The sequence below is a fragment of the Arvicola amphibius genome, chromosome 10 (genome assembly GCF_903992535.2).
Source record: "Arvicola amphibius chromosome 10, mArvAmp1.2, whole genome shotgun sequence".
NCBI classification, from domain to species: Eukaryota; Metazoa; Chordata; class Mammalia; order Rodentia; family Cricetidae; genus Arvicola; species Arvicola amphibius.
The window spans coordinates 82,755,608-82,772,816 of record NC_052056.1 but is presented as its reverse complement, the minus strand read 5'-3'; the positions used below and the strand labels follow the sequence as shown (position 1 = coordinate 82,772,816).

Genomic DNA, 17,209 nt, shown 5'->3' with positions numbered 1-17,209 from the left:
AGCCATAGCCAGTTGTGATGTGAGCCACCACGTGGGCACTGGGGACCAAACCCAGGTAGGTCCTCTGCAAGAGCAAGAAGTGCTCTTAACCACTGAGTTGTCTCTTCAACCCCCAATTTTAAAAATTATTTTCAGTCAGGCAGTGGTGGTGCACACCTTTAATTCCAGCACTGGGGAGGCAGAGACAGGTGGATCTCTGTGAGTTTGAGGCCAGCCTGGTCTACAAGAGCTAGTTAGAGGACAGGCTCCAAAGCTACAGAGAAACCCTGTCTTGAAAAACCAAATAAATAAATAATAAATAAATAAATAAATAAAAATTCAATTATGTGTATGGGGGGTTATGCATTGATTGCAGAGCCAAAGGCAACAAATCTCCCTAGAGCTGGAATGACAGGCAGTTGTGAGCCACCCACCATAGGTGCTAAGAGCAGAACTTGGGTGCAGTTCTCTGAGGAGCAGCACACATGTTACCAAGCCCTGGGCAGCTCGAAGTACTCACCACCTTGGACAATTTTTTCAATGTCCCAACTCTATAAGGAGTAAAGTAAGAGTTACATGATGAAATCATGCTCCATTATGAGAAGCATGGTCAGCAGAGAGAGGAAGTCGGCCAAGGTGCTGCTCTCCCACAGAACAGAGAGCTTTCTACTCTAGAACAACAAGAATGTGACTGAATTCCTCTGGGAATAACCCTGCATTCACGTCACACGCCTCCCCACCTGGACAGGAGCTCCAGCGGGCAAAGTTCTTTCCGTTCTCTGCAGCAGCCTGGTGCCCAGGACAGCAACCGATCCACAGCTATATACTGAATGGAGAAATCACTGATCCCCCATAAATCCAAAAATAATCAAAACAGAACCACATCCCACTGTGAATCATCAGATCAACTGCCCTTGGCCCAGTCAACAACCTGGCATCAAGAAATAAAACTTAGGGGCTGGAGAGATAGCTCAGTGGTTGAGAGTACTGGCTGCTCTTCCAGAGGACCTGGGTTTAATTCCCAGCACCAACACTGATGGCTCACAACCATCATGTAGTCTCAGGGGCTCTGATGCCCTCTTTGGCCTCCATAGGCACCAGACACTTACATGGTACCCAAACATACACGCAGTTAAAACATCTACACATTAAAAAAAAAAAAAAAAACAAAACCCACAAGGGGCTGGTGAGAAGGCTCAGGAGGTAAAGGCAACTGCCACCAACAATAACAACCTGAGTTCATTCCCCAGAACCCACATGGTAGAAAAAGGGACAACTCTCCCACAAACTGTCCTCTGACATACATATCACACAGTCCACATGTATATACACACATATGTATGTATGTACATAAATTCAACAAGGGGCGTTGGCGGTGAAGACGTGGCTCAGTGGGTAAGAGCATTTGCTGCCAAACTTGATGACCTGCGTTCAGTCCCCAGGACCCATACCTAGTGAAAGGACAGAAGCAATCCCAAAAGCTGTCCCCTGATCTGCACACACGTACGTGATGTGCACAATCTCCCTCCTCTCACCAAATAAATGTAAGAAATACGTAAATAAATAATAAAAAAATAACTTAAGAGTGACAAACTTGGTTTACATGCATAGATCTCAGAACTGCTGGCACACTGGCTGATACCTGTAATCCCAACTCCTGGAAAACGGAGGAGGGTGTCTGGGACTATTATTTTAAGGTGTATGACTTTTGTTTATGCTGCATTTATTTAACTCTGTGAAGCTGTGATTCTTTGCTATCTAAAACACCTGATGGGCCTAATAAAGAGCTGAATGACCAACAGCAAGGCAGGAGAAAGGATAGATGGGGCTGGCAGGCAGAGAAGATAAAGAGGAGAAATCTGGGCAAGAGAAGGAAAAGGAACATCGGGGGCCACCCAGTCAGGCGCGTAAGAAGAAAAGTAAGATACACAGACGTAAGAAATATAAAAGCCCAGAAGGGGCTGGGCAGTGGTGGTGCACACCTTTAATCCCAGCACTCAGGAGGCAGAGGCAGGTGGATCTCTGTAAATTCAAGGCCAGCCTGGTCTACAGAGAGTTCCAGTTCAGGCTCCAAAGCTACAGAGAGACCCTGTCTCAAAAAACAAACAAAACAAAATAAAACCCAGAAGGAAAAGGTAGATGGATAACTTAATTTAAGAAAACCTGGCAGAAAACAAACCAAGCTTAGACCAGGCATTTATAAGTAATAATAAGCCTCTGTGTGAGATTTATTTGAGAGCTGGGTCATGGGACCCCCAAAAAGACAAAATAATAAAACATCATACAACAGGAGCTGGGCAGTGGTGGTGCACACCTTTAATCCCGCACTCTTTGAGTTCGAGGCCAGCTGGTCTACAAGAGCTAGTTCCAGGACAGGCTCCAAAAGCTACAGTGAAACCCTGTCTCAAAAAAAAAAAAAAAAAAAAAAAAAAAAAAAAAAAAAAAAACCTATACAGGAGGGACTGCCAAAAAAAAAAAAAAAAAAAAGATGAAGAACAAAAGAGAAGTTAAAACATGTACTTACAAGTGGTTAAATATTCCCAGAATGACACCAAAAGTCATGTGAATAATTCCTAAAATAACAGACATTTTCATCTTGAAGGAATTGAGAAAAGTGAGGCGATTTGTGGCCAGGTTCCAAATCTAGGACCAAACCAAACAGAAGCAACGTAAGTCCCATTCGCAGTGCTAGCGAGCTCCTAAACGACTGGGTCGCTCTCGCTTACAGAGGAAATAACACCTCTTGGTGCTTTCAACTGACTTTGCACGCCAAGGCTCCAGTGTCAACACCAGGGAGCCTGCCTCTCCTGAGCCAATGCCGTAAGCATTGCTGGATCTAGCTGCAGAGTGGGGCTCACCTTCCTCTCCAGATCAAACTATGAAGCAGTTCAGAACCTGTTTGGTGTCCATGAAGGGTCACTTCTACCAGAGGAAAAGACTGGTAGATATGACCATGGCCCCATGGCTCTGCCAACCACTCCTGCACTGACCTGGCTCCCACTGACTACACTAACAGAGGTACAGCAGCTCCCCAGCAGCTCCCCTCACTCAGGAACATGGGGAAGGAAGCACTCACAGGGTCAATGCCGAAAGGGTAGGGGCCTCGAAAAACTCCAGGGATGTTCGGGTCCAGCTGCAGAGTCCTGCTGTGCCTGATGGTGCTATCACTGAAAGAGAGGGCAGAGAATGTCGCCATGTGCAGAGGAAGGGACTGAGAAAGGCACACCCTACCTGTCGCGTTTCTGTTCACAGACCACTTACTTCCAAAGCACCATCCTCTTCTGCTCCTCTTGAGAGTGGCTGGAGCTGTACATGGCAGACACATTCCACCTGGAGCCAAAGAGGTTCACAGACTTGGAGAAGCAATCATTGTAGATGAGGCCGGTGTACACGGAGAACAGTCCCATCAGCAGTAGGATGTAGCGGCCGTTAAAGAACATCCTCAGGATCTGGGAGAGGACACGGTGATGACAGACTCACCCACTGGACAGTAGCTCAGGGGAAGCTCATTCTGGTTTATTCCAGCCACTCCTCTGGGCCTTCCCAGAAAACCCCAACAACGATGTCTTCCCAGGGGTGACAGGCACACTCCTCTTATAGAGCTTTACACTCAAAGCTCTTGAGCCAGGTGTGGGGCACACACCTATAACCCCAGAACTGAGGAGGCAGAAACAAGGGGATCACAAGTTCAAGGCCAGCCTTCAATATGTAACAAGTTTGAGGCTAGCCCAGACTACCTAAGACCACCTCAATGACTCCCCACAGAAAAAAAAACAATAGACAAGCACAGCTCTCTTTCAGTACCACAGTGTCATGGCTCCCACCGTGCTGGCAGGCAGGCATTACCTCCTGTGACTGGCTGAGTCTGGGATGATTCTCATTTAACACCAGTAAAAGGGCAAACAGGAACATGACAAAGCCGTGCCCAAAGTCACCAAACATCACAGCAAACAGGAACGGGAAGGTGATGATGGTGAAGAGAGCTGTGGAGACAGAGGGTTGGCAAGTTCTCAGCAGGGGCCTTGGGTCAGCATGTACACACACACACACACACACACACACACACACACACTGTCTCTCTCTCTCTCTCAGGACAGGACAGTAAGGGCATTTAAATGCTATACCAAGTTGACAAAGTGACAGCAGTTAAGTCTGATAAACTCTAATTACATTCCCTTATCAAAAGGGACCAACAGGGCTGGGCATGATATGACATGCCTATAATCCCAGCTCTCAGGAGCAGAGACAGGAAGATCACCAAGGGTTCAGGGCCAGCCTGGGCTACTACATTGTGATTGTTACAGGCTAGTCAGAGTTATAGGTAAGACTTTGTCTCAGAATCACAACTAAAGTCAAAGCTGAGCTGACATAAGTGCAGGACCAGCCTTGTCCGGACGCCCACCTGGGTTCACTTCTCGGTAGCTCCCGACACCATAGGCGTCCACGATGTTCTGGAAGCCCTCGGTGAACTTGTTGGTGCGGATCAGAGTGGGTGGTGTCTCTTTCGTAGGGATTGTGTTCATGAACGAGGGGATTGTAGCTCCACTCTCTCTCTTCCACATAGAAAAGAAAAAAAAGAGGACTGTCTACAAGAGCCGCTAGAGATAAGCACATGACTGAGCTGGCCACACTCTGGCAGGGTGGGGTGGGGCATGTTCACAGAAGTAAGTCGCCAGGCCAGACATCCATGGGAAGCCTAGAGGCATGAGGCCAGAACTTGGAGCTGGGGCCCTTGGAAGGAGAGCAGAATGGAACTAGGAAGCGGGAATGGAATGCCGGGGTAAGGTGGATGGAAACAGAATCAAGTCCAGAGCAGTGGAAGCTGACAAGTGAACCAGGCCAACTGTGCAGGCCTGGGTGTCAGCATTCGGGAGGTTTCGGCAGGAGAATCTCAAATGGGAGCCCAGCCTAGCAACAGAGCATGACCATGCCTCAAACAGAAAAAATAAAAATAAAAGAGCGAGATAAAGAAAAAACCTTGATATCTAGGACTTTATCTCTTAAAAGTGGTCAAGAAAGGGCTGGTGAGATGGCTCAGTGGGTAAAGGTGCTTGCCTACAAGACTGATGACCTGAGTTCAATGCCCAGGACCTCCACGGGCACGATAGTACCCACATATGGACACAATGCATAATAAAAGTAATTTAAAGTGCTCAGCAAAGAGGAAGTCAGACACAGCTACACTACCTAATTTTCAAAAAAGAAAATAGGGAAGAAAAACAAAATTTTATCTTTGTGGCATAATCTCCGTGAGCCTTCAGTTCAGTTCAGTGTAATAGTTACACTTGTCCAGAAATGCACACCATCTAACAGAGGAGAAGCAGACCAACACCAGGGGAAAGAGCAATGGTGTGCATGTGAACAGGAAGGTGAGCTGAGAGAATACGGGAAGAAACCCAGCCTCACTCAGCAAGAGCCGGAGGGGGGGGGGGGATCCTTCTGGAAGACTGGCAGGTGCTAAGTTTCAAAGGCCATAGGCTATTCTGTGCAGCGGTGTTTGTACCTGGTGGACTGAACCCAGCTAATAAGCCAAGGTGCGTGCCTGCAACAGAGTCTGGCCATAAAAAGAGACATTTTATTCAGAAAGAACACGCAATCTGCTGGTTAGAGGGAGCTGATTTCAAGCAGCCACGCCAGCCGCCACCCATCATCCTTTGGACTTTCCAGTGGGACTACAGGCCAAACACAGATCTTTAGAAATTACAAAGAGAGAGGGGTTTTGTTTTAAAAGGCAAAATAAAAAGAAACGCTGCTTAGCCCTAGCCCTATCTGGCCAAATGTGGTTCAGTGATGGAGGCGGGACAGAAGTGTAGCGGTGACCCTGAGGGAGGGGCAGAAAAGGCTGTGGTCAGCAGGAAGAGCTTCCACGGCTATTTCTTCAAGTCTTTCTCTTGTGGTTTGTACCAGTACATTACTACTCAGAAACACAGCTTAAAAATGTTCCCCCACACAATGCCAGAGAGACCAACTCTTTCGTTCATGTATTTTTTCTGAGCATTGTTGTTGCATCTGTGTGAGGGTGTCACACAGGTCCTCTGGAACTGGACTTACGGACAGTTGTGAGGCTGCTATGTGGTTGCTGGGAATTGAACTCGTCACCTCTGGAAGAGCAGTCAGTGCTCTTAACCACTGAGCCATCTCTCCAGCCCCAGAAAGCCACTCTTCAAACCCTGTCTGAAAATGGTGTCTGACCAGGCCCTAACCAGCACTCAGAAACTTTTTCTGTCTTGCTTGAAACAATGTCTCAGGCTGGCCTCAAGCTCTCCACCCTCCTGCCACAGCCTCCCTAGTCCTGGGGCTCACGAGCCAGCAGTACTGCATCCAGCGACCCACCTGTCCTTGAGTGCTCTAGGTTGAGGGTGCCAGCAGGGCACAAGCCTTACCGAGCCTTCCTCCAGCGCTCTGCGCAAGCCTGGCAGGTCCGCCTCAGGGCACCAGACCTCCGCAATGAGACACTTGTTGGTGACGTCGACGCTGCACATGTTGAGCATGTGGTAGATGGCTTTCATCTTCCTCACCTGCACCACCCGGCTGCACACCGACTCAGCCGCCTTGCACAGCACCTGCCTCAGGTAATCCTCTGTTTTGTGCAGCACCTGTGGGGCCGAGCAGGGGAAGTTCTTGTCCACCAGCCTGACCTCCAGAGGAGGAGCATTCTGGGTACCTGCTCTTCAAGGGGACACACCAGGTGACCTCCTAGAACAGAGCCCCAAGGGCACAGGAAGGGCTCGGACGTTCTATCACTGGCAGAAGGGTGGCCTGACCCCGACAGCCCTTCGACTCGCGCCTACACTCAGGATGGCCTAGCCCTGGAAGCTACCAGCTCCCATTTCCCTTCTGTTTCCATGTGTGATTGCTATCCAGACTCCTCAGCACCATCAAGAGAAAGTCAAATTAAAAAAGCAGGTGGGACAATGCCTAGCATTCAAGTTTGTCTTCCATGGTCTAAGGACAATCCAGTAGACCAAAGAGACACAAAGGCTTGTCTAAGTTCCTTCACCACTCCTGGCTTTGTAACCGCAAAACAGACACCCCAATGTCAGAAATACATGGTGATCACCCACAACCAGCTACCAGGCCTCTCACATGCTCCCAGCCCCAGCTTACTCACAGTGTAAAGGTCTTGGATCCGAGTATTGAGCCCCTCCTGAATCTCCCTGCGCTCCTCAGCCGTGTTTGGATACGGGTAGACGTGGCAGTGGTAACTAAGGACAGAATTCACCAGGATCCACTCAAGCCAGGCACACAGCCTCCAGCACCAGGCTGAGCTACAGCTGCCCGCTATGGGGAGGCCTTGCAAGCAGGCTGCTATAGTCTCAAAATGCTCTCAGATCAACCCACCTGCCTTCCTGAAATGCACCAGTATCCTGAGGTTAAAGAACCATCAAGAAAGCTGAACAGTAGTGGCAAACACCTTTAATCCCAGCACTCAGGAGACAGAGGCAGGTGGATCTCTGAGTTTGAGGTCAAGCCTAGGTTATGGAGCAAATTCTAGGACAACCAGAACTACACAGAAAAATCCTGTCTCCTGTCTTGAAGAAGACAAACAAAACAAAACAAAACCACCTAACAGGCAGAAAGCATACCTTAGAAGACATGCCAGAATGGTGGTGCAGTCTGTAATCCAGCATTCGGGAGACAGGGGCAGAGGCAGGAGGATCATAAGTCTGAAGTTACCTATTGTCTCAGGGTTGACGCTGTTTAGGCTGAGCCATGGGCTGAGGCCTGATCTGTCCTGCAGGCACCATGGCCTCAGACACCCAGAAAACGCCAGAAGCACGCTGCCTTAAAACCACAGTTGCCCTACTCTGCCTGCTGAGCGATGCCTTTCTCTCCGCAGGGGCCACCAGCCCTCTCCCAAGAGTAGCCTGGTAAAGGCAACAAAGGGGCTTCACTAAGCTGGCACAGCTTTCCCAGTCACACTAAAACGTGTCTGCTGCAAGGATACAAGCTGGGGCTGGAGAGAGGGTTCAGAAGTTAAGGGCACCGGCTGTTCTTCCAAAGGACCTGGGTTCAGTTCGCAGGACCCACACTGTGGCTCACAACAGTCTGTAGCTTCGCCTCCAGGGGACCCGACACCTACACTCTCCCCAGGTGATCACAGACTGAGTCAGGCTGACAGTCTGCCCAACCAGCATGCACCTGACAAGTCCTCGATGCAGTAAATAAAGAGAAGAATCAGAGGCCTGCTGCATCAGGGCGGAGGCCGCTTGGCCTGAGAGCGCTATTCCTTTCCCAGCACTGGAAAAGGGGAAAAGACAGCCTTCCTCACCAATCACAGATCTTCTTAACCTTGTGGCCGATCTGCTCGCCCCAGAAGGATATCAGGAACACGTGCCACTTGATGACCTCACCCTACAAGACACACAGGACAGTGAGTCTGCCCTCAGCCCCCAGACCAAGTCCACCGTCGGGGCAGATGGTGCAGCAGCTCTGACTGCAGCAAACCCATGACTGCAACAGGACTGCATCACCCACTCACCAGCAACCCCCAAGCAGCAGGCACGCCAGCTCACAGGCATCTGCGAGCCACACACTCCAGTAAGTGGGTGAGCACACGAGGCAGAGGTCTGCCTCCTCCCAGGTCAGCTTTTACATTGTAACCAAGCGCCCTCCTCCATTACTGCCACAATGGCCCTGTACGTGTCTTTTGTTGGCAATGGTGCTGTTTAAGATGGCCACCAAGGAACATATACATGCAGAATCCAGTCGAGCAGCCTTCTGGAAAGCCTCACTCACCAACAGTTAAGAGTACAGTTCCCAAAAGCCAACAATGCACAGTAAACAAGAAGTCAAAGAGAAACAAAGTAAAGAGCGATGTGGCTCACTGATGAAAAGTGACAGAGACTTTGGAGGAGCAAAGCCCACGCTGCCCCAGGAACAGAGAAACCCATAACATTTGCTAATTGAGTATTTACATAATTTGTGACTTCAAACAACATAATTCTGTGAATAATGAGGACCAGCCATCATTACAATGTTCAATGAAACAGACTTCTATGAAGCTGAGCTGGGAAGTGCAGAACTCACCTCGTGTGAACCAGGCCCAGGCTCAGCCCCCAGCACTGGGAACAGAGCTAGACGAAGGTGCTCTGCCTGACTGCCACCCACGGTTGAGCTGCCAACGAAACAGCAGCGAGCCAAGGGAGCTATGGTCAGGCTGGCAACACAGCAGAGGACCCTACAGAAAAAAACAGGCTGGCGGGGCAGTGAGGCAGGGTGTGTGTGGTCATCTATGAGAAGTGGGAGGACCAGAGAGATGGCTCAGAGGTTAAGAGCACTGCCTGTCCTTCCTGAGGGCCTGGGTTCAATTCCCAGCAATCACAGGCTGGCTCACAATCATCTATAATGAGATCTGATGCCTTCTGGCATGCAAGCATACATGTAGATAGAACACTGTATACTAGCTTCTGCCGGCGACAGCACTCACCGTCTCGGGGTCCTCCAGGGACTCGTCCAGCTCTGCGTAGGTCACGATGGTGTACCCTTTGCAGGCCCGCCACAGCATTCTTTCAAAGGCTTCCACTTTGCCTTGCTGAATCAGGCCAGACACGAATCTGCGAGGGGCCAGGCTTTAGGACTGAGAGATCTCTGCCTCCGCCAGCCAAGGCTGCTCTAAGAGCCATCAAGCGGCAAGATGCTCACGTGCTAGACAAAGCATTGCTGAAGCTGCCTTTTCCATGGACAGCTGAGCCACTAGTGAGGGGAAGGTCTTGGAATTTTAAGACCAAACCGATGTCCAGCTGCTGTGCTCTTTACACTGAAGATCCTGGACATGCCAGTGTGGAAGATGACAATAAGCCCCAGGCACTGGCAAGGTGAGGAGATGGGGCAGAACCCACCACAGCCAGAACTTCCTGCCCACAGGGCTGCTCCTTAAAGAAGTAGAGATCTGGAGGGAGGAGCCTCGCAGCCACTTGCTCCCATCAGCTGCGGGTCTGGACACAGGTGTCTGTCCTCAGAACACAGCCACAGCACAGACCTCAGCCAGGAGTTTGCATAAGTTCATATCACTTCCGAAAATTAAATTAAAAAAACTTAAGTCCCCGTTCTAAGAATAAAATCCCCGTTCTAAGAATAAAAACTGAGCTTGGGCTAAGACTCCAGTTACCTGTGAATGCAAGAAATCTCTCTAAAGGAATGTATCTTCATACCAAACTTTCCTGATGCCCAATTACAGAACACAGGAATATGAGATCATTTTTAAAAAGCAGTAGCTGGGGATGTAATTCAGTGCCAGAGCGCTTGCCTAGGCTTGCCAGGCTCTGGGTCTCTGGGTCTCATCTCCAGAGCCACAAAGGAGAACAAGAGGGCTGGCAAGATTGCGTAGTGAGAGAGGGTACTGCAGTCATGTCCATCCCACGTGGTAGAAAGAGAGCCAACTCCGGAAAGTTGCCCTCTGACCTCCACGTGCATACCATGGCATGCATGTACCAATCCCAAACACACACACTAGGTAAATGTTAAAAAAAAAAAAAAAAAACCCACAACAGGAGATAACTCAGTGGTTAAGAGGGGCTAGGGTTTGGCTGTTCCTCCAGAGGACCTGGGTTTAATTCCCATTCCCCCCGAGGTGGTTCATGATGGGCTATAACTTCAGTTCCAGGGGATCTGATGCCCTCTTCTGGCCTCTGTGAGCCTCAGGAACATTCATGGTATCCAGGCATACAAACAAGCAAAAGCAACCATATGCATAAATATTTCTTAAATTAAAATTAAAAAAAAGAAAATCATAAATTTAAAAAATAATTTTTTTTAAAAAAAAGTAATGATTTTTAAAAGAATTAAGTAAAATTTGCCAGGTGATGATGATGCACACCTTTAATCCTAGCACTCAGAAAACAGGGGCAGGTGGATCACTAGTCTACAAAGTGAGTTCCAAGACTGTTTCACAGAGAAACCCCATCTCCAAAAAAAAAAGAAGAAAGAAGAAAGAAGGAAGAAGAAGAAGAAGAAGAGGAAGAAGAAGAAGGAAGAAATAAAAAATTAAAATAAAAAAGAGATGAAACACGCCTGCCAACCCTGCACCTGCAAGGCTGAAGCAAAAGAATCGGAAGTTCAAGGTCACCCTCAGCTACGTAGTGAGTTTGAGGCCAGCCTGGGCTACGTGACACTTTGTCTAAGAAAAGCATGAAGATTCCTTTGTTTGCTACAAAAGGAAAGAAAAGAACAGAGGCAGAAGCCGTCCCTGGGAACGTAATTTAAAACAGAACCCGAGCGAGTTTAACCCCAGAGAACTGACTCCTGTGAGCTGCCCTCCGACTTCTGGCACAATTATGTCAGGCTCACAGGAGTCAACACTGGGGAACACAGACATTGCTTCTTTCCAACTCAATAAACCAAGAGAAGAAATCCCCACGGCATCCAGCTACATCAACACTGTGTGATTAAGTCCAATGTACAGGAGCCCAGTGTTCTCTGACAGACGCTCACTCTGGGCCAATCCCAGGCTATAATGGCCCATTCACCCGCACTATGGCCCGTGTCTCCTATTCTACGGGAAGGGCTTGGTGCGCACTGTCACCTACCCCAGCTTGGCGCCCAGCCTCTGCATGCAGCTGTAATCCAACAGAGAATCGTTCTCTAAGGCGGGGAACTCTTCATAAGTGGGTTCAAACTGGAAAGACATGGAAGCAGGCACACCGTTAACAGAGTCCACCCTCACAAGCTTCCAGGTAAGTCCAGAGAGGTGCGGTACAACAGCATCAGGTACAATGACAACTGAGCCGGCCAAGCTTCCCATAGGAAACACTCAAGCTTGTCAGGTGAACTGCTTGAGACATTCACATATGGGAGTGGCTCTGAGGTTGGACCTCGGTTCAAGAGACAATAACTGTATCTAGGGTCACAACTAGGGCAATTAAAAGCAACCTCAAAAGGGAAGGGCTCAATCCCCTGCACAGCCCAGCATAGTGCAGGATGAGCAGCTGTAGCTAAGATGTAATGTTCTAAGCATTTGTTGACACTCGGGCATCCACACAAACACCCCCAGCCCACTGAGCCTCTAACGCCTGTGTGAACCAGTCTTCACTGGTGAGGACGTTCCTCTTGCCCCCTCTGCTCACAGCCATTTGGAAAAACAGATTTTTTTCCTCATGACCATTAAAACACATTGCCTGGGGCTGGAGAGATGGCTCAGTGGTTAAGAGTACTTGTTACTCTTCCAGAATTCCTGGATTTGCCTCCTAACACCCACATCACTGTTCGTAACTGCTTCTAACTCCTCTTCCAGGGTACAGGGCTCCATCTACACACTTAGTGTACAGGCAAAACACCCATACACATAAAATAATATCTGCATATTTGGTGTACAGGAAAAACACCCACACACATAAAATAATAAAATAAAGTAGAAGCCAGAAAGATGGCTTAGGGTTAGGAGCACTGACTGCTCTTCCAGAGGCCTGGGTTGAATTCCCAGCACCCATGTGGCCACTCACAACCCTCTGTAACTCACACATGTGGTGCACAGATATATATGCAGGTAAAATATCAATACACACAAAACAAATAAATTTAAAACATTTTAAAAGTTTTCTTTAAGACAGTTAAAAAAAAAAAAAAAAGGCCAGGCCAGCAACTTGGGAGGCAAAGGCAGGTGGATTAATGAGTTCAAAGCCAGCGTGGTCTACAAAGTGAGTTCTAGGATACTTTGGGCTGTTACAGAGAAAAACCCTGTCTCAAAAAACTGAAAAAAAGAAAATCTTTTTCTGAACTGAAAACTAAAGCTTCTGACGGTAGGAAGCAGCGTCTCTGCTAAAACCACTAACACAGGAAGAAGTGTGCAATCCAGCCTAGAATACAGCAGACGCTGATGTCTCACTTCAAAGAAACGAAACAAAACCACATCCACACCAAGCACGGCAGCTCCTGTCTGTAATGCCCGCGCTCAGAAGGCAGAGGTGGGAATCAGTCCAACTTCAAGGCCAGCCTGGGCTACACAGTGAGACCTGGTCTCAAAAACAAAGACGTCAGTGTTAGCAGGGCCAGCGCTGGCAGGGTCCATGCCTAGTGTGACAAGGCCAGCCTGACTTCCAGGATGGGGGAAGTGGAGGCACCGGGAGCAGTACCAAGTCAAGCTCCACGGCAGTCAGCCTGGGACACACGAGACTGCCTTAAAACCAAAGCTGGAAGGCACAGACAACAGAGCACAGGCAGGGGCGGGACTGTCAGGTGTGCTTTCCCCGCGGGCGGGTGGGCACACGTACTTCCACGTTCCGCCTGACGAAGGTCTTCGTGACCCTCAGCATGTGGGTGTATTCCACCAGCTCCAGCAGGTTCTTCCTCAGCTTCTCCTTGTTCTTGGTGACTTCCCTCAGCTCCACCTCGAGCTTCTGCAGCTGCTCCTACAACAACACAGCTGTGGTGAAAACAGGCTTAGTCTGGTGCAGCCTCCTCACCCCCAGTCACCCTGACTCAAAAAGGCCACAGTGCCGGCAAAGAGCCAGACAGGGTACGGCTGCAAGGTTCACCAGCTCAGTTTAGTTCATGGTGCGAACCACAACACCTGCAGGCTGCAGTGACCCCAGCACCTACAGGCCACACATGACCCCCCTGAATCTGCTGTTGCCAGCTTTCCTTCAGCTGCTTGTTCACCCCACACATCAATCTTGATTTCTTTTGTTTACAATGGAAACAACATATGATCATCTTTTCTAAAAATTCTCCTGCCTCCAGCTTTGAAGTCTCCGCTTGGTCCCAGCAGACAGCTAGGGATGCAGGCTTCCATGGTTACCACCTAGTGTCCTTCTCCTGCTTTACATATTCAAACCACAGACACAGCCTTTGTAAGACAAACCACTGAGCCGGTGCAACTCACTCAAAACAACCCTTCCTGCTCCTCCTCCTCCCTGTGCTCTGCATCCTCAAACTACCAGCAGCATGGCTGTCCATAAGAATGTCATAACCAGGCCATCCAGCCAAACCAGAGGGCTGTCACCACGGCTGGGAGGGTGCCAGACACCAAGTGTGTGAGCTCAGACACCAAGTGGCTGGCTACTTCCTGCAGACAGACAGAACAGCAGGCCACAAAGGGCCGCAGCAACACCATGGCAATTATTTCAGAAGAGTGATGAAGAGCCACTATATTTCTTCTAAGTGCCAAACCCTAACAAGAAAAGTCTAGAAGGGAACTCATGCTAGTGTGGGCCTTTAATCCCGGCTCTGAAGCCAGAGAAACAGAGCTTTATGAGTTCAAGGCCAGCCTGGTCTACAAAGTAAGTTCAAAGCCAGCCAGAGAAAGAAAGAAAGAAAGAAAGAAAGAAAGAGAGAGAGAGAGAGAGAGAGAGAGAGAGAGAGAGAGAGAGAGAGAGAGGGAGGGAGGGAGGGAGGGAGGAAGAAAAGAAAGAAAGAAAGAAAGAAAGAAAGAAAGAAAGAAAGAAAGAAAGAAAGAGAAAATTAGTCTAGAGCCTTAGGCACCACCCAGTATTCATTGGAGAGGTGGGGTAATGGTGCCATATCCTTCAGCCTCAACATGCCAGCTACCTGAAAGCACTCAGGCCTTCCCTGGGCCTCTGAGTCCTGATGGAAAAGACATGAAACCCAAGCCTGTAGCCCCCAGCACTGGTGCAGGGACAGATGTGCTATGATGGGTAGTCCCAGAGAGTATCCTGAAACCTGCCATGATTCAACAAGGACTCAGCTACTCCTCAGCTCCCCCGCCAGCAGTGCCCTCTACTGCCAGACAGAACACATTACAGTTCCCTGAGGGTGCGAGACTCCACTGTTCATTACTTTAGGCCACAGCTCTGAGAAGAGAGGTGAAGAAGGGCGAGGACTGTGAAGGCAATTAGGCAGTCCCAGGACTGTTGAAGACAGCGTCTTCAGGAGGAGTTACCTGCATTTCTAGAACATGTTTAAGAGGTGGTGCGGGAGGACTGGCCTCTCCCTCAGGCAGGGGAATATCAGCTCTGGTAATTTCCTGCACCAGGTACACTGTGAAAGAAAGATACAAAGTCAGACAGTCTCATTGTGACCCTCTGCAATCAACCCTGGCAGCCCAACCTGCTGACTGCAGATCCTGCCTGTCCCTGTCACTTCCTGCAGCTTCTTCCAGAGAGACAGGCACACACTGGCTAGAGCTCCCCAGCTCCTTTCCTTCCTAAAACCCAGGTTAAAACATGTTAGGGTGGTGGTGACAGGAAGATCTCTGTGAGTTCGAGGCCAGCTTGGTCTACAGTGGAAGTTCCAGGACAAACTCTAAAACTACAGAGAAACCCTGCCTTGGAAAACAAAAACAAAAACAACCCACACATTTGGGAGTTGGGCGCACACCTTTAATCCTAACACTCAGGAGGCAGAGGCAGGCGGATCTCTTGAGTTTGAGGCTAGTCTAGTCTATAGAGTAAGTTCCAGGACAGCCAAGACTACATAGAGAAACTCTATCAAAAAACAGAAAAACAAAACAAAACAAAAAAGAAGCATGTTTTTGGAAGACTGGGAACACACTGCAGGTGCAGACCTGTACCCCGACCAGAGGCAGCCTGCTGGCATTTCCTACAGGGTCCTCAGAGAGAATCTGGTAGCCAAAGTCAGAGCAGAGCCAGGCTCCCCTGAAAGGAACCAGGTGGCTCTCTGCTCTGCTTTCAGAAGCCTCATTCCACACAAGTGACTGTCCAGTGACTCTTCTATGAGGACGATGATGTCACTCCACCACATAATCTAATAGTATGCAAATGACTAGCATCTTAAGAAAGAGGTTTCACAAGACTAGAAGTTACTGTCAACATTAAGGTTGGAAGCTGGACATAATGGCACACATCTTTAATCTCCGGACTCAGCAGGCAGAGAAGTAAGCTGATCTCTGAGTTAGAGGCCAGCCTGGTCTACAGAGAGAGATCCACAACAGCCAGGGCTCCCCAGAGAAACCCTGTCTTGGAAAAAAAAACAAAAAGTCTTACATTAGAGCTAGAGAGGTGCACTGGTCTTGCAGAGGACCCAGGTGGGTTCCAAAGCAGCCACGCGAGGCAGCTGGCACCTGTACCTCCAGTTCCAGAAGATCTGACGCCATCTTCTGGCTTCCATGGGCGCTGTACTTATATGAACATACCCACACATTGACACATGATTAAAAATAATAAATCTTTTTAAAAATATGTTATTGTTAATATTAAAAACCCTTAACTTATGCTCGCTTCGGCAGCACATATGCTAAAATTGGAACGAAACAGAGATTAGCGTGGCCCCTGCGCAAGGATGACACACAAATCCGTGAAGCCTTAACTTAAAAAAGTCTAGTGTTGCCAGGCAGTGGTGGCACACACCTTTAACCCCAACACTCGGGGCAGAGGTAGAAGGATCTCTGTGAGCTCAAGGCCAGCCTGGTCTACAAGAGTTAGCTCCAGAGAAACTCTGTTACACAGAGAAACTCTGTCTTGAAAAACTAAAGAGTCCAAGTGTGGGCTGGAGAGATGGCTCGGCACTCAACAGCACTGGCTGCTCTTCCAGAAAACCGAAAATTCAATCCCCAACTCCCACACTAGGCAGCTCACAATCGCCTGTAATTCCAGCTCTAGGGGATACAACACACCTCTGACCTCCAAGGGATTCTGCACTCATGTACACATATAACTGAAACTAATAAAAATATGTTGGACACTGTGGCACATGCCTTTAATTCCAATACTTGGGAGGCAGAGGTCAGCCTGATCTACAAAGTGAATTCCAGGGCAGTCAGGGCTATTATACAGAGAAGTCCTGTCTCAAAAAGCCAAATTAATAATAATAAATCTTAGACGGGCGGTGGTGGCGCACGCCTTTAATCCCAGCACTCGGGAGGCAGAGGCAGGCGGATCTCTGAGTTCGAGGCCAGCCTGGTCTACAAGAGCTAGTTCCAGGACAGGCTCCAGAAACTACAGGGAAACCCTGTCTCGAAAAAACAACAAATAATAATAAATCTTAAAAAAATAGCTGGGTGTTATGGCTCAAGCCTGTCATCCAAGCACACTTAGAGAAAAAGGCAGGAGGATCAGTGGTTCAAGATCAGCCTCAACTACATACTGAGTTTGAGGCCAACCTGGGCTACATGAGGCTCTGATCCACCCCACTCACCAAAAAAAAAAAGCAAAAAGGAAAGGAAGAAAGGAAGGAAAACAATCTTTAAGGGGAATGCCTAGCTGAGGAGCTATTGGCAACTGATAGCAACTAGGGTAGCAGATTCACTTAACTTAGCGGGCTATGGCCACCTGCGGTCACCCATGTCCATGACAGTACTAGGAGGACTTGCTTAGTC

At 48.8% G+C, this 17,209-nt stretch overlaps 1 protein-coding gene and 1 non-coding gene across 2 annotated transcripts in view; one reads left to right on the top strand and one right to left on the bottom strand.

The window, feature by feature from the left end:
- Positions 1 to 17,209, bottom strand: part of Atp6v0a2 (ATPase H+ transporting V0 subunit a2) — a 30,464-nt gene that overhangs the window by 8,111 nt on the left and 5,144 nt on the right. Inside the window, exons 3-14 of the mRNA XM_038345197.2 lie at positions 14,816 to 14,913; positions 13,188 to 13,325; positions 11,508 to 11,596; positions 9,410 to 9,536; positions 8,252 to 8,334; positions 7,091 to 7,184; positions 6,363 to 6,575; positions 4,382 to 4,532; positions 3,826 to 3,962; positions 3,241 to 3,428; positions 3,056 to 3,146; positions 2,504 to 2,622 (exon numbers count right to left, since the gene is read on the bottom strand). Coding sequence (XP_038201125.1) covers positions 2,504 to 2,622; positions 3,056 to 3,146; positions 3,241 to 3,428; positions 3,826 to 3,962; positions 4,382 to 4,532; positions 6,363 to 6,575; positions 7,091 to 7,184; positions 8,252 to 8,334; positions 9,410 to 9,536; positions 11,508 to 11,596; positions 13,188 to 13,325; positions 14,816 to 14,913 — 1,528 coding nt within the window. The remainder of the gene's footprint in view (positions 1 to 2,503; positions 2,623 to 3,055; positions 3,147 to 3,240; positions 3,429 to 3,825; positions 3,963 to 4,381; positions 4,533 to 6,362; positions 6,576 to 7,090; positions 7,185 to 8,251; positions 8,335 to 9,409; positions 9,537 to 11,507; positions 11,597 to 13,187; positions 13,326 to 14,815; positions 14,914 to 17,209) is intronic.
- Positions 16,105 to 16,208, top strand: LOC119825879. Its single transcript, XR_005287335.1, has one exon. It is a non-coding gene; the product is annotated as a U6 spliceosomal RNA (small nuclear RNA).